Raw genomic sequence first — 15,409 nt, 5'->3', positions numbered from 1 at the left:
TCTCTTATTTTGAGTGCCAGGGAAGTGGAGCAAGAGTCCTTGCCAGCTTTTTTATTAGGAATCTTTAACAAAACTTCTAAAGATTTTTAAACTGTAATTAGTCAACATATTCAGGACCTAGTGGTCTGTCCCCATTTCTCATCACCCAATGCACACCCACCAGTGGCAGAGTGAATAAAACCACTGAACGTTGGTAGTTGGTTGCAGGATTGTGCTTTGCCAGCGGGCTGGCCACGTGGAGTTTCCTGGGTTTTCTTTACATCGTTAACACTTAAATATGGACTAGTTTCCCATAAAATACCTCTCGGGAGGCACTTCCCCCTCGGCAGATCACCCATATGTCACGTTGTTGTACACCAATAAAACCAAAACAAATATCCATTGTGGGCCTAGCTAAATCCATGATGGAGATGAATAAAAGGCCCTCTTAATGCCCACAAGGTGGAAAGTGTAAAAAGAAATAATAATAATAATTATTAAAACAAGTTTATGAACCCCATAAGAAGAATTGGTGACTCTCATTTGGGAATTGCTGTTGTAGGCAGTGAGTTAGAATTCTTATTGTTTCAAATTCTGCCCATACTCTTCTTACATATCAAAGTTTCTCTATATACTTTGGATTTTCTTTTCCTGTAATTTTTTTTTTACGTATTTTGCTCTGATCTGACTAGAATACTCTGGTGCACATTGAAATTGGCAACAACTCTCCTTATTTGAATATTAATCCGTATAAATGAATTTATTATGAATATTTATATCTATATATTTATTTCTTAATTACCAAATGTAGTACATATTTTATCATCTTATATTTTTTGACAATGAGATATTTGTAAAAATCATTATTTTTTATTTTGATAGTATAGCATTTTAATACATTCCTTGAAGGTTTAATATATTAATTATTTTTATTTTAGAAAATGTTAACGAATATTTAAAGCTAGCTGCAAATGCAGACAGACAGCAGTTACAGAGGATTAAAAGTGTATTTGAAAAGAAGAATCAGAAATCTGCCCAAACTATAGCACAGTTGCAGAAAAAACTGGAAAATTATAACAAACGGATTAAAGATTTGGAGACACATGGCTTGTCTAGTAGTCATTGGCAACCACGAGAAGTATTGCGTGATATGGGACAAGGTTTAAAGTAAGTTTATATATTATATTTTGATATAAGTAAAAAGAACTTTTTGAAATATCTTTTCATCAATTCTATCCAAACTTGCTGTTAATTTTTAATTAGTAACATTATTAATTTAAGCCCTATTTATTATTAAAATTATTAGAATTTACATTCATTGACAAAAAGTTACACACCTAGATAAAATTGTCTGATGATTACTGCAAAATTCAGTATACAGCTTGTCATAGACAAGTATGTAAACAATTACAGTTGTCTTACTACATGCTAGGTGGAGTACATCTACAGTTGTAGTCCAATAGTGGATACGTGAGGCCATGCACGCAAAACAGGCAGATTCTGCACATCTTGGATAACCTATCAGGAGAGACAATCATCTGATCATATGACAAGCACAAAAGACTCCATTGCACCTGAACAGCAGGATAGCAGAAGACTCATTACAGAACTCTCTTTTTCCATACAATTGTTAGGTAACTGTCAGAGGCTTGCATGCATGGTGACCACGTCAGCAATCAATCACAAAAAATTTCTTTCCAAGCATCACTGATTTATACCACTATAAATGGATCAAACAGAATCATCTCAGCACTCAGTTCTACACTGATCATGGAAACTTTTCTAAGTATTTGAACAGGTTCACCTCCCACCCTACTGACATCTGCTCTTTCTGTGGCATTCAAGACGGTGCCTCTCACTACATCATCACTTGCCCTATGCTTGAGGCTCAGCGCCTGCAACTTAAAGCTATCATCTACCCTAGGGGCATTCAGTGGTCTTGCAAGTTGAACGATCTTGTTAACGAGGATACTACTTATACTTGTTTCACCCAACTGGTAACCCAGTATCACAGGCTCACCACTCATCCTACCTCTGCTGCCACCAGCAGCTGACCTGTCTCTGACGTCTTACCTCCTGTTTTATTGTGTGCTTTGTTTTTATGTTGTTGCCATGAGTTGGTATACTATCGCACAACTCACTCTATTTTTGCATATGTATTATCATTACAACTGTATGTTCTCTCTAATATTTGTATGTCTTCCATGTTTTTATTACTTAAATTGTATAGTATTTTATTTTACTTTGTATTGTAACAATTCCATATTAATGTTTTCACTACCGGTTGTGCTTATGCGGCACCGGTGTTGTACCTTTTGTATGACAAAAAAAAAAAATGACAATATCTGTCATTCCATTAGCATCTAATGTTATCTAGGCTTTTACTTAAAACCTTTGAATAGTCAAATGTCTTATGCAAGCCTCATCATTGAATATTTGAAAACTGCATATAATTTGCAATCCATACTTAAACTATCATTGTTATATACACATATTTATTGATAAAAAGTTACATAACAAAAAGAAGGCTTTGAAATCCAATAAAACTATATGAGTGCAAATATAACGATGATAATAAATGGTTACAATATCATAGCAAAGACATAATTTTTTGTGGAAAACATTAAAATTTAAAGGAACCTTTAATACCTTGTACAATCTTTTTTTGCTTTGATATATGCAAAGATACAATTAGACACAGAGGCATACAGACATCTAATGCTATCCTACAGGATTTGCATGCAGATGTTACAACCGTTGCTCCAGATTCTTCATGCCAGATGGAATGCCCATCTTTGGTCATCTAAGGCCAAAACTGGCATTCCATCTGGTCCCACAAATGCTTGATGAACAACAAATTTGGACACTAAAAATGCCACAACGTGACTGATATTTCTGGAAAACCTAACTGTGTGTCCAAGCATTATCTTACTGGAAAATGGCTGTTTGCAGCCCTGCCATGAAAGGTAACATAAGGACACAAGATTTTCTGAACATATTGCTACACTATCAATGTCCCTTGCACCGCTACTAGGGATGATGAACTAAGATGCTCCCCAGATCAGCAATGAGGACAGTGTAAAGGTGGGAGTGCAGAGCTCACTAGCACTCCACTTTTAAACTGAACCAGATTCACTGCTAAAGATGATATGCTGCCAGTCTGTATCAGTATGTGCTTCTGTCATAGTACCACTACAAACAAAAGCTGATGGTGTTAATTGTTAGAATGATTAGAATTGATATGTATATATTAAATTTATTTTTTATCCTCAGTTTTTGTCAGTGTGTCTCCTCAAATATTATTTTCAAAACACATCTAGTTACCATCTCGTATGTAACACAATCTTAATAATTATTACAATAAAAAGTATGACAAATCATTAATGATTTAAATTCATATACAAATTTGATGCAGTGTTAAAATGAAGTAGAAATTAATTTTTAAAATGTTATATAGTGAATGCCCATTTTACAACCGTGTACTTTACAAAATCTGGGACAAATTTTTGTTCTCCATCTCATTATAATATTAAGGATTGATAAATAAGGTTAGTATTTTTATAAAATTAGTTTGGGTAGAGAGAGAATAAGACGATCACTTTTAGAAGGTAATGTCATTTATTATTAATCCTACAGTATGGCTTCATTTTCTTTTTTTTTTTTTTTTTTTAAATAAAGATTCACATTAACAAACATTTCAAAGTCAATAGCGTTAATTCAAGCACATGACAAAAAACAAAAACATAAATGCAACATTTAGGCATTGTAATACTATAGTTGCTAGCAAAGTTGGAGATGTTTTGGTGAAAAAAGATTTTTGGAAGTCCTTTAATATTCTTAAGAGCATAACAAGCATTTCAGTAGCATGGAAAGAAATGTCTGTCATTTATGTATAGAATCCAGTGGAAATTGTGGCACGATGCAATTTGACTTTTCTGGGTTTGAAACTGTTTCACATATAGCTGATGTTTGGAATGGTCAGGAATGTTGACGTTAGGAATTTTGACATTGATTATGCCAATGAGTTGTTAGAAAGCCATAGAGAGAGACTTTCAGAGGAGGTTTTGGAAAATCTGGCAGCTCAACTTGCTAAAGATGACAAAGAACTTTAGGAAATGGTACCACCTTTAAGTACCTTTGTAAGCTCTCACCACAAAGGCACTTAAACTTTAAAACAGATACGAACTGCCTGTGAATTTCTCCGAGAAGAGAAGGAAAAAGGCCCAACAGACATCCTTAATCTAATGTTCTTAATCAGAAAAAAAAAACAGCCTGTTGACCTAAATGACCCTCAACTTACCTATCTCATTAAGGTTTCTTCATTACGTTACTGTTTTCAAATATGTTTTTAATTTATAGCTTTTGTCTTATTTTATAATTATTTTACATAAATAATAAATTAATTACATAGTTGCTGGTATTGGTTTGGTTGTGTGTGTTTAATATTTATAAATAAAATAAGTAAAAATTTACAGTTTGTTGAAGTAGGAATCGTCGTTTATTCTATTTCAATACATTCCTTGAAGGTTTAATGTATTAAATATTCTTATTTTAGAAAATGTTAACGAATATTCCGGAAGGTTCCGGAATACACTTTTGACGATTGACCTTTCTTTGTAGGTTACTCGGCTGTCAAAATTAAAAACTTCTTTTAAAAATGATGAAAAAATAGCCATAGCCCAATTAAAAATATTGCTTGGGAATTGTAGCTTATATCTGCTGAAAGCAAGTGCTGATACAAAAAAAAAAAAAAAAAAAAATACTTTTTAGTAGTTGATTTCCATGCTAAATAAACTAATCTCATATAAATATATTATAATTTTGCCTTAATTTATGAATGATTCACTTCACGAACAGCGGGCTGAAACCTAATATGTTCATAAAATGAGGTCTTACTGTATTTTGATGACTAGATGACTGAGGCAGCATCCAGCCTATCACTCTGGGGGGATCCAGAATTGAATCTGGGCAAGAAGACCCCTAAATTTTTCAACGGTGGTTGGTTTGTCACAGATGTGTCTGGCATCATCCCTTACCACTTGGCCATCTCCATTGTGAGACTGACTGAATTCATGATAGGCATGAACAAAAGGCATTCTTAGTGCCCACAGTTCATTTCTACGCAACAACTTGAACTTTTTCTCCATTGAAAAGCATTAATCTTTCAACATTGCCTTTAATTTTGGGGATAATAGGATTTTTAGTAATACTACTAAAAACTGGTCACATTCTATTTCTGTTTGAATTAATTTTATAAAAATAAGAGATTGTATTTATCAAAAAAAAAATCCTTGTATTGTTCAAGTTGTATTTTCATGAATTTTATGAGAAATAATTAAATTTATGCTGGTTCATTTGATAATGGTTCGCCAGGATCATAAAAGTGGCGATATATTTTATTTGCATATAAATCAATGATTTTAAAATCATAACGTATTTTCAAAATATCTATAATTTATTTTTAATATATTTAATTTTGTCTTTAATTCTTTTTCAGAGATGTAGGTGCTAATATTAAGGAAGGAATTACTGGATTTTCAGGGTAAATTAAAAATTTACTTTTTGCATCTATATGTGTACATAATATATAAAAAAAATATGTTTTTGATTAGAAAATATGGGTAAAATTTTTAATATTTCTTATTTAAATACTGTCTGAAATAAAGCATTTATTATTTTACAGTAAATTCTGCTTATTGTGGTCAAGGATATTGTTATTAGTAGGTCCTAGAACGTGCAAATTAAAAATGCATTATTAAAACTTGCCTTATTGTAATCAAAATTTGCTTATTGTTGGCATAATCCTTGAAAAACTTTTTAAGCTCTTTTTTCATATCAGTTTTACTAGTGCTTTAAGTGTAAAATATATTATTAACGAGCAATTATTTATTGTGACATTGTCACAATGCTAGGCTGCAATTTTTAATCATATCTTTAATTTATTTAATTTAAAATATGTGGTCTCATCCTCAAATTAGTACTATAGTGTCTTACTCCTGTACATCGTACTTTTTCACTAGTAATGAAGTCATACCAGTCATCTATCCAACTCCTGTCAGAAGAAATGATTTTAATTGAAATAACATGACTTCTGGTTTGCATCAGAAGTTTGTATATAGTTAATCGGGGTCTCTCTCCCCTAATCTTTCCCTATCTGGTCTTGAATTTCATTTATCTAACACAGTTCTCAAGATTAAGGAAAGACAGGTAGACGGATGATAGTGGGAATTTATAGGTTTATGATATTTTCAAATTGCAGCCCAACAAACAATAGTTTAAATTACTGCCATTACACTAGCTATTTTCTTAAAGTTGACACTCTCAAACAATAACTTGTAGCTAATTCAAAAAGATTCAAATGATACAAAACCTGCACATTATAAAAACAACAATAAATTATTCACAAACAATTAAAATTTTTCTATAAACAACTATATACCAAATGTCCGTGCAATCATAACACAATGGTACACCAACAGAAAAAGAACTCAGATTACTTGTCTGTTCTTTGGTCTAATCATACAGAAAGATGGGGCAGGAAAAACAAAACATACATGAAACATTGACTATACTCTGTGTAGAAATAAATCTATGTGACATCCAAAAGGCAATACAAAGAACACATATAGGGGTTGGATAAAATGTAAACACCAATGACATCAAGCTGAATGTTTATGTTGGACACCTCTAGTACAGTGTCTATCCATAATCTTTACCTATTCTACATAATAGGTAAAGATTATGGATAGAGTCTAGAGAAATGTGTTCCCATTCTGTATGAAGAATGGACTCTGAAAGTGTTTGCGGAGAAGGAAACCTGCTGCACACCTTGGCCTCCAAGATTCCTCACAATGGTTTGATGATCATCAAACCATTGAATGAAATATAAATTGAAATTGGCAACAATAAAATTAGGTTTAGTATATGTTGAGAAGGACTAAGACTAAAATATTCCCTTGAACCTACTTCTTAACTAATGAAAGAGAGTTTACAATATTTAAAATTAATTCCTCTTATATTTCTTTGTAAGAACACCTTCCTTGAAGCCAAGGAAGGTGTTCAACTTTATCCTGATATTCAACAAACCATAACTGGATGGGTTTGGCAGTGTGGATTGGCATATTATAGTCTTGGAACACTGCTTCCCCACTTGGAAACAAACTTGCACCTTGGGATGGAGTTGATCTCTCAACAGTCAACATAATGTTGTGTCTTTCCTTTGATATGTCTCGATAAGTCTCGGCAAATGCCGAGATATTGTTACAAATGACTACTTTTACACAAGTATTCACATTATTTTATCCAACTCCTATAGTTGGAAGACACCTGGTGTAGATAACATTTACTATTTCTAGTACAAAAAATGTACTACATACAGTAAGTTAGTCAAACATTTTACACACAATCAATAATCCATGTTAAAATTTATATCATGCGTCACAAACAAAATATTCCAGCACATTGAATAGAATAACAAAAAGCTTTTGTAGAAACTGTATGGAATGCAAAGAAAAACTTCTTATGGGATTCAGTCATTTTACAGCTAGTGTACAAACAACGAAAACATTCAGGTGGCAGATTATGTATGGCAAATACATACAGATTACATAAAGCATTTAAAAGTATCCCACATTCGTAATTATTACTAAAGTTAGTATCACGAAATGTCTGATACTTTTTTTGTTTGGATAAAATTTACAAAAAATCTCTACTTTTTGCCAATTGTCTTTTTGTTTATCTTCAGCCATTGTGATAATTCTGTAGAAAATAACTAAGCATGAATTTCCAGGGCTCCGATTGACCCCATCACATGTTTGTGATGACCATTTATATTCTGTAAGATTGGTTGGATCTCTGGGAATCAGGACTTCTGACACCACTTAGTCGATTACATGGACTAAGATGTGAATGAGAATTTTACCTAATTACCAGAATTAAGGAGGGGCTATTTCTATCATGGTCTTACCCATGATAGAAATAGCACCTCAAAAATTTATCAAACATACTTGATATCTAAATAAGACTAAAATTTATTAACATTAAACAAAAATCTACAAATTGAGATGGACATTAATACAAATGAATGAAATATAAATTGAAATTGGCGACAATATAATTAGGTTTAGTATATGTTGAGAAGGACGAAGACTAAAATATTCCCTTGAATCTACTTCTTAACTAATGAAAGAGAGTTTACAATATTTAAAATTAATACCTCTTATATTTCTTTGTAAGTTCCTTTCAATGGCAATCTTTCTTATCTTCTTTGAACATCTAGGGTTGACTTAAGATGGCGGGAAACAACTAGGGGAGAAAGTGTCCCTACTCCAGTCTTCTTCAACGAGATTTCCACGCTTTTTCTGTTGTAGTGGGCCTTATTTATTTCATTTAGTTGTCCAATCATTGGGTACAATTTTGGTTATCTGAGGAGAGAAGCAACAAGGATCTTCCTTGTTGAGTTGATATCAAAATCAACATATCTCCTCAGGAACTTCTTCAAAAATAAAAGTCTCGTCTCGATGACTCATAAACAACAACAAAAAAAAATGGTATTTGTTAATCTTTTTAAATTCTACATCATTTTATACAAAAATTATTGGTCCTAGATTCACCAAACTCACTGAACAGCATAAATAAAGACTAACAAAGAATACAATAGCAGATTCAGTTCAATACTAATAGCACAGCTGAATGCAAAACATACATTTAAAGCAATTAACACATGTCAATACTGACATATTCATTTGAAGTTATATATTGGACACATACAGAACTAGAACAACTCCAAAGGAAAATGTTTGAATGGATGGTGTTAAATCCTTGACTTCTCATAAAGAACCTTTCTATCGATGATTTAGAATGGTGTTTGTTGTGACAGTTATATAAAGCAGTTTTAGGCCTAGAAGGAGCTCCACAGTCTTAGCCTGTATCACATTGACAAAACTGTATCAAACTGCTAGCTGGCTTGGAAGTACCTCTGGAGAGGTGGAAAGATTTATAATTGTCATACAAGACCATATCATAAATATCACATCACACTGCAAGCTTTTAATACACACTATTTACATTGTCGTAAACAAGTAAAAATATAATACATGAAAAACTTGTATATAAACACAACCTATTTCACACATACAACCATATACAAAATGACACACACAAAATATAAGATTACCAAGGCATTACCACAGACAAAACAAAAAATCACATACATTATAATACATACAGCTGTTCCAAACTCCCACAACATACAACATTTAAACTACATACATTGAAAAAATTGGCAAATATTCAGAACTTGTGCACGAAATAAAGCATCTGTAAAGTACTTACAGTCTTTTCTTGCATGGGTTTTCTACTACATACATTATCAAAAGTGTAGAAACATTCTGCTTTAACAACAGTGCATACATCACATTACAGAAAGTAATTGTACTAAATGAATGTCATACAGAAAGTATTGAATTTTTTTTAAACCTACATCTTGACTTTGGTCCAGCATAGCATTAGGGACTGGTGTTGACTGAGTATGACGCAATCTACCAATAACATAATTGTAATTAATAAATCTTCAAGATATACATTTTTTGAATTACTTTAACATATCCCTTTTAATGTTAGTCAATGAAATCAGAATTTCCTATAACTTAGTCGTCTTTACTTACCCTGCTTAATCTTATCAATCAGTTATCATCATCAGTTTAAGTAAATCTCAGTGTTTACAATAAGCGGAATCTACTGTAGTATGCGAAAGTAAATAGATATTCATGTTTTAAATGAAATTTTTATATTTTCATCATATTAATACCACTTATAAAATTTCATTTTTAATTTCTATAATCTTTTATAATTTATTTCATAATAGTTAAATTATATTCTTTCCAGAACTTTGTGAAATAGCTATTTAATTTTAAAACATTGAATATTTTTAGAATTTTTTCTTTTTTATAGTAAAAGGCATTTACCGCGCAGAACAATGCCAAAAGCCTTTATGTAGCTTACCTGATCAAAAATAAATAAATGTAAATATTTGCGTCTAATATATAATTTGATACGTTAACAGAATTTGTAAACATTGTTTTTGTGAAATAGTAGATAGGCGAAGAGGCCCATTTATTCTCTTAGAATTTCTCTCGGTATTTCAGTCCTGCATTAGCGCACCAAATTTTTATTATTTTTACAAATCATTATCAAGTTCTGCTTGGTATGCCGACGTCGGAATAAAATAGTCCAAAAGTTTCTAGAAGAATAAATATTTAGATTTCCTTAACAGTTACTATCAAAGTATTTGAATATCAAGTTTTACACAATTCTTTGAAAAGTTTTATTAATATTGCATTATAAATTGTGAGAGACTATTCTTTTATATCTGTTTATATCATGAATATAATGATATATCTGAATGTTATTGTAAATAAATAAATATTTAAATGAAATCAGCAAAGTGCCAGCAGTTCTTTGTCTTCGTGACAAAGAGAGAGAAGTAAAAATGTTTTTAGAATGGACATCGAATATAAAATTACACTGAGCTTCCATATAACACACATCCCTATACAGGTACTCCTCACTTTATGACCTATCCGCTTAACGACCACTCGCACTTACGACCAATCGAGTTTCGACCTGCAATTCGGGGAATCCCCTTTCTCAGCTTGAGTGTCGGTCAGTGGCGAATGGTGACATGCACACTAAGCGTACTATAATAGTCTTTTTATGAATAAATTTGAAGTTTGTTGAATAACTTGTATAATTTTACAACGATCCTATATTCCCGGCGCAAGCTCCTCGCTTATTGACCAATTCACTTAACGACGTAGTCGTCGGAACGGAACTCGGTCGTAAAGTGAGGAGTACCTGTAATATGAATTTATATAATGTGACCAAAAAATTGTGACTAGTACTCGTACAAAATTCTAATTTTGTCGTCCAGAGGAATACGTTTTCTTCTCCAACTTCTAGGCCTAGATTTAAACTTGCATAAAATCATCTGTCAATGTATGTCTCGATAACGCGATTTCCTAAAACGTAGAACGCATCGGCCCACATTGTGCGGGATTCCGCCGTACTTTCAAATTTATACTTAAATAAAATTTTCCGACATCGATTAATAATTTCAAAAGCAAAATTTAGATTTGGTAAGCTGGCACATAAGTGATTTAATTTCGTTCGTATACTGACAATTTCAGAATTTTTCTAAAGATTTTACTGGAGCGAACGCCATATTTTTACGTCGTGATAATTTTCGTAACATATTTCACTAAATTCTATTTTTATGTTTACTTTTATAAAATATTCTGATACACGATTTTTTATAGAATCATTGAATAGAGAAACTGTAATTATGAAACTGCTTTAATTATTGAAAGTTTTTAATTGATTTGATGATAGAATAAAGAAGACATTTCTTTAATTGATCTATTTATGTATTTAATATGAACAAAGAATTTATGATTTAACTTTTTAAAGGATTTTTGTAAAATTTTGGAACTTGCTCGTTTCTATTTGGTTAGTATTATAGAAATAGTATTAGATTAAATTATAAATTGCAGAAATCATATATCATAAATTTATTAATATATAATATGAATATTTTTTTGTAAATAGAATAAGTTATTTTAAAATTTTAATAGTAACTTTACAATAATCATTTGAGAAGTAGGATATGGTATCCATATCAGCATGGTGTGAGTTATATTCATCATCAATATTATATTGATATTAGAGTGTTTTAATGTTTACGTATGCCATTTCCCCCATGTGTGCGTGTGTTTTTCTGCTTTAAACTCTATATATTGTGTGTGCAGATAAGTTACAGAAAAATTTATAATAGCGTTGTTGGTGTTTACAGTACATCTTAATAATATGAATGTAAAAATATGCAGGCAGCATTTGGAAAAATTTCGCAAAACATAGGATTGTTTGATAAAATTTAAACAAAAAGTACGGAACGTAATTTTTGTTAGTTTGAATGACGACGATTGACAAATTTCATTGAAATATGTGATATCATTTCTCGTTAATCTAATAAATTAATCCAAATACCTAATTGCTAAATTTACTGAACAGTAATAAGGAACTGGGGTTTGGATTAATGCTGATAAATTGTTTTACGATCGCTTACCCGATAAATTAATTTTGCGGTTACAAAAAAATTTCGACATTACAATTAAAATACGTATACAGTCAAACTTGGATAATTTGAAGTTCGAGAGGAGTGCAAAGTAATTCGAATTAAATAACTTTATTGTTAGTTATTAAGTAATGAAGAGAAAACGTAATTACTCTGGTTGTCACATTTTCTTGTTTGGCTTAATTCACACCGAGAGAGAATTTCTGGCGAAAGTGAAAAACAGAACGAACGACACGTCATACACGACGTTATTTTTGGCAAATTGCTCGGATATTCGGAACCGGCGATAAGTTCCAAACTGGTGATATGCGATCTAAATGTCGGTCGAGTGAAAAATTTTCCCACTTATCATCGTATCATTTGTTCTCGGGTGTTTCTAGCGGTCTTTAAGATGGTTACAAAATCATCTCGCAACAGAGTAGATGTGAAAATTAATGTGATATTCTTGCAATTCACACTTTTTCAACATTTCTCTCACTTAACATAGTTTTCTTTTTTAACATACCGTTCATTTTTCTCTTTTGTGACAAATATGCAACAGCAGTTAAAAACAGAATGTCGGAAGTGTTTACCGACGATGTTTCTTTCTTGCTTGTAAACGATTGGCTGCTCAAGATTCGAAATCTCTTCTCACTTTTTGTAGTCCAGATTCGATTTTCGCTCTTTGAATTCGTTATTTGCTCGGCATGAACTAAGCTAGTCCAGCCTCAAATTATTCAAAAATTAAAAAAAAAAAAATTCAAATTAAACGGGTAATTTTTACGTTACATTTATTAGGAAACTGAGGGGAATTTTTAGAATTTGAATTATCCAAAAGTTCAAATTAAAGAAGTTTGACTGTATATATAAATAAATTGAAGTGATTAAAATGCACGAATTAGTTCGTATTTATTAAATTTTATATTTGTGCAATTTTTCATTTCGGTTTGTTTAAATCGAAATGAAGAATTTAAATTTGAAGTTAGATGATGTAGACTTCGTAGTACTATGGTTGAGTTATACGAAGTTTAAGTTTTCATTTAGGATGATCGAGACGAGAATTATTTTTATCTTTTGTTCTTGTTTTTAATGTGTGTAATTGCTACTACTACAGTTATATCTTAGATATATATACGGGAAAGAAGGTACAGAAAAAGTCTCTTTCCCTTAAAAGTATTATTAAAATAGGGGAAAAACTTATGAGCTTGACTTTAAAATGATTATATATATATATAAGAAAATCATTTAAGTAACCAAATATTCCATTTATTAATGTTATACATAAGTAATTTTTTTATATATATAAATGGTTTATTTAATAAGATTCAAACATTTAAAATTAACTAAAAATAGTTTCATAATTTTATTATTTTCATTTATAATTATAAAACAGCTATTTCAGAATTAAGTACACTTAGGAAGAATTGAGATTTACGTTTATAGAATCGAAATTCTGTCGTTACGTAAAATGTTATTAACGTTATCTGTTATTTGAACTCTGCCTTTCTTCCTAAATTACTTACTTTTGAAATATCGAATACATATACTTTGCATATTTAAGACAATGTTGGAAAACAGCTGTATATGATACCCGCATTTATAATGAAACAGGACAGTCATGTCTAAACCGAGAGAGTTTGCCCATTTAATCAAGAATCGATTTGGAAGCGCAGACAATATTAGTTCATTGGAGAGTAAGCAAAAATTTTTTATTACTAAATTTTATTGTTAATAATTTCAATGGTTTTTAACTCTTTTCCTTAAAAATTCTAAAGATATATTTTCTAAATACAGGCTCGAATTTTCCATTAAAAAATTTATACGATTTAATCACTAGTTCGGTATGGGTCGACCATCACTAATCTGGCACTAATTTTGGCTAGCGTAATTTCAAATTTCCCGTGTCGCCACTACCATTTGGGGGTGTCGACGTTGCCGGATGTACAGTAATTTGATGAGGATTTTCATTTAACGTTTGTTTTTCTGTATTGACCAACTTCTGCTAATTTACAGGGTGTTTTTAAGGTAGGGTGAAGTGGTTAGCTGTTGAGTTAAACGTATTCTAACTTAACCATCGGCAATCGGACAAAATCACTCATCCGGCCTTCCAATGATGTCATATTGGTGATGGTCAACCTGTATATCATTTGAAAGAATGGAAATTGAATATTGTATGAACATTTTCAGAAATGTTTAAAATTCTACTTTTAGTTTAACTTATTAAATATTCTTATAGAACAGTTTTAAGAGCAAAATCATTTTAGAACAATTTCAAAAACTTGTTTAAAACAAACATATTAGGTTCGATAAGTGCCATTCAAATGTAATAACTATATAACGAAACATACCTTTTGATTTACAGTAGTATAACTTGAGATTAATCAAGTGTAATTTATTCAAGAAGGATTTCACTTTTAAACTGCCCTACGAGAAGATTAGGCAATTTTTGGGTAACTAATTAAAGAATTGCAAAATTTATATGATATTTAAACCTAAATTTTTGGCAGTATGCTGATTATTTTTATTTGTTAAGTAATAATCCCAAAAGATGACAATTTTACAAGGAGAATGTCTCTGCGTGCATAGTACTAATATTTATTTGTAGATAAACACGTGCCATTTACCCACCTAAGAGGATATTTCTTTACATTTAGTATTTCTATTTTTTCATAAGAAAGCAAAACACGGACGATATGACGAGCATTAATTTATTTTAAATGATGCTCTGTTGATGTGACATCGTATCGACTAATGACGAGGACGATCGTTTCTGCAAAAACTGGAAAAAGTTCGATGGTGCAAAGAAAAATTTGGACGGCCACTTGGCAACCAGTGGTGTAGAAATACTAGAGAATGTGTGCAAGAGTGTGGCATCTGGTAGTGTGGAGGAGGAGGAGGCAAAGATGGCAAATGGTGCAGCATGATCGGAATGGTTCTTTGCCAAAAATCCGACTAACTAGAAAATATGGCAGACTTGAAGTTGTGCTAAACTTTGCTATGGCACATTAAGTGCTGATGAAAGTAAATTTGTTTTTTTAATGAACACGACACAAGTGTTGGTGATCACGAAAGCATTCTAAGCCTTGAAAAATTGTACAGTAGACCCCCCTATAACACGGTAGATACATTCCGTGTTGTACGAGTCACTTAAATATATGAGCCAATCACAGCCTGGCACGTGTGCAGTTTAGGGGTTACGGCTGTTTGAAAGGTTTTCTTCCATAAAATTAACTGATTCTAGACTAATTTGACTCAACATTTCCAAATCACGTATAATTTTTTGGGAATAATCCATATAAACTATGCTATAAACAAAAAATT

The 15,409-nt window shown here is 31.5% G+C and overlaps 1 protein-coding gene across 4 annotated transcripts in view; it reads left to right on the top strand.

Moving 5' to 3' along the window:
- Positions 1 to 15,409, top strand: part of Dmtn (transmembrane and coiled-coil domain 2 protein Dmtn) — a 76,026-nt gene that overhangs the window by 40,327 nt on the left and 20,290 nt on the right. For 3 of the 4 annotated variants that reach the window (XM_067265126.1, XM_067265123.1, XM_067265124.1), the window contains 3 exons: positions 918 to 1,146; positions 5,477 to 5,521; positions 13,700 to 13,782. In XM_067265126.1, coding sequence (XP_067121227.1) covers positions 918 to 1,146; positions 5,477 to 5,521; positions 13,700 to 13,782 — 357 coding nt within the window. The remainder of the gene's footprint in view (positions 1 to 917; positions 1,147 to 5,476; positions 5,522 to 13,699; positions 13,783 to 15,409) is intronic. The other variant, XM_067265125.1, reaches the window with a different exon arrangement.

Source organism: Centruroides vittatus, unplaced genomic scaffold, assembly GCF_030686945.1.
Source record: "Centruroides vittatus isolate TY-2023 unplaced genomic scaffold, ASM3068694v2 contig_2104, whole genome shotgun sequence".
NCBI lineage: Eukaryota > Metazoa > Arthropoda > Arachnida > Scorpiones > Buthidae > Centruroides > Centruroides vittatus.
This window is presented reverse-complemented; position numbering and strand designations above follow the sequence as displayed.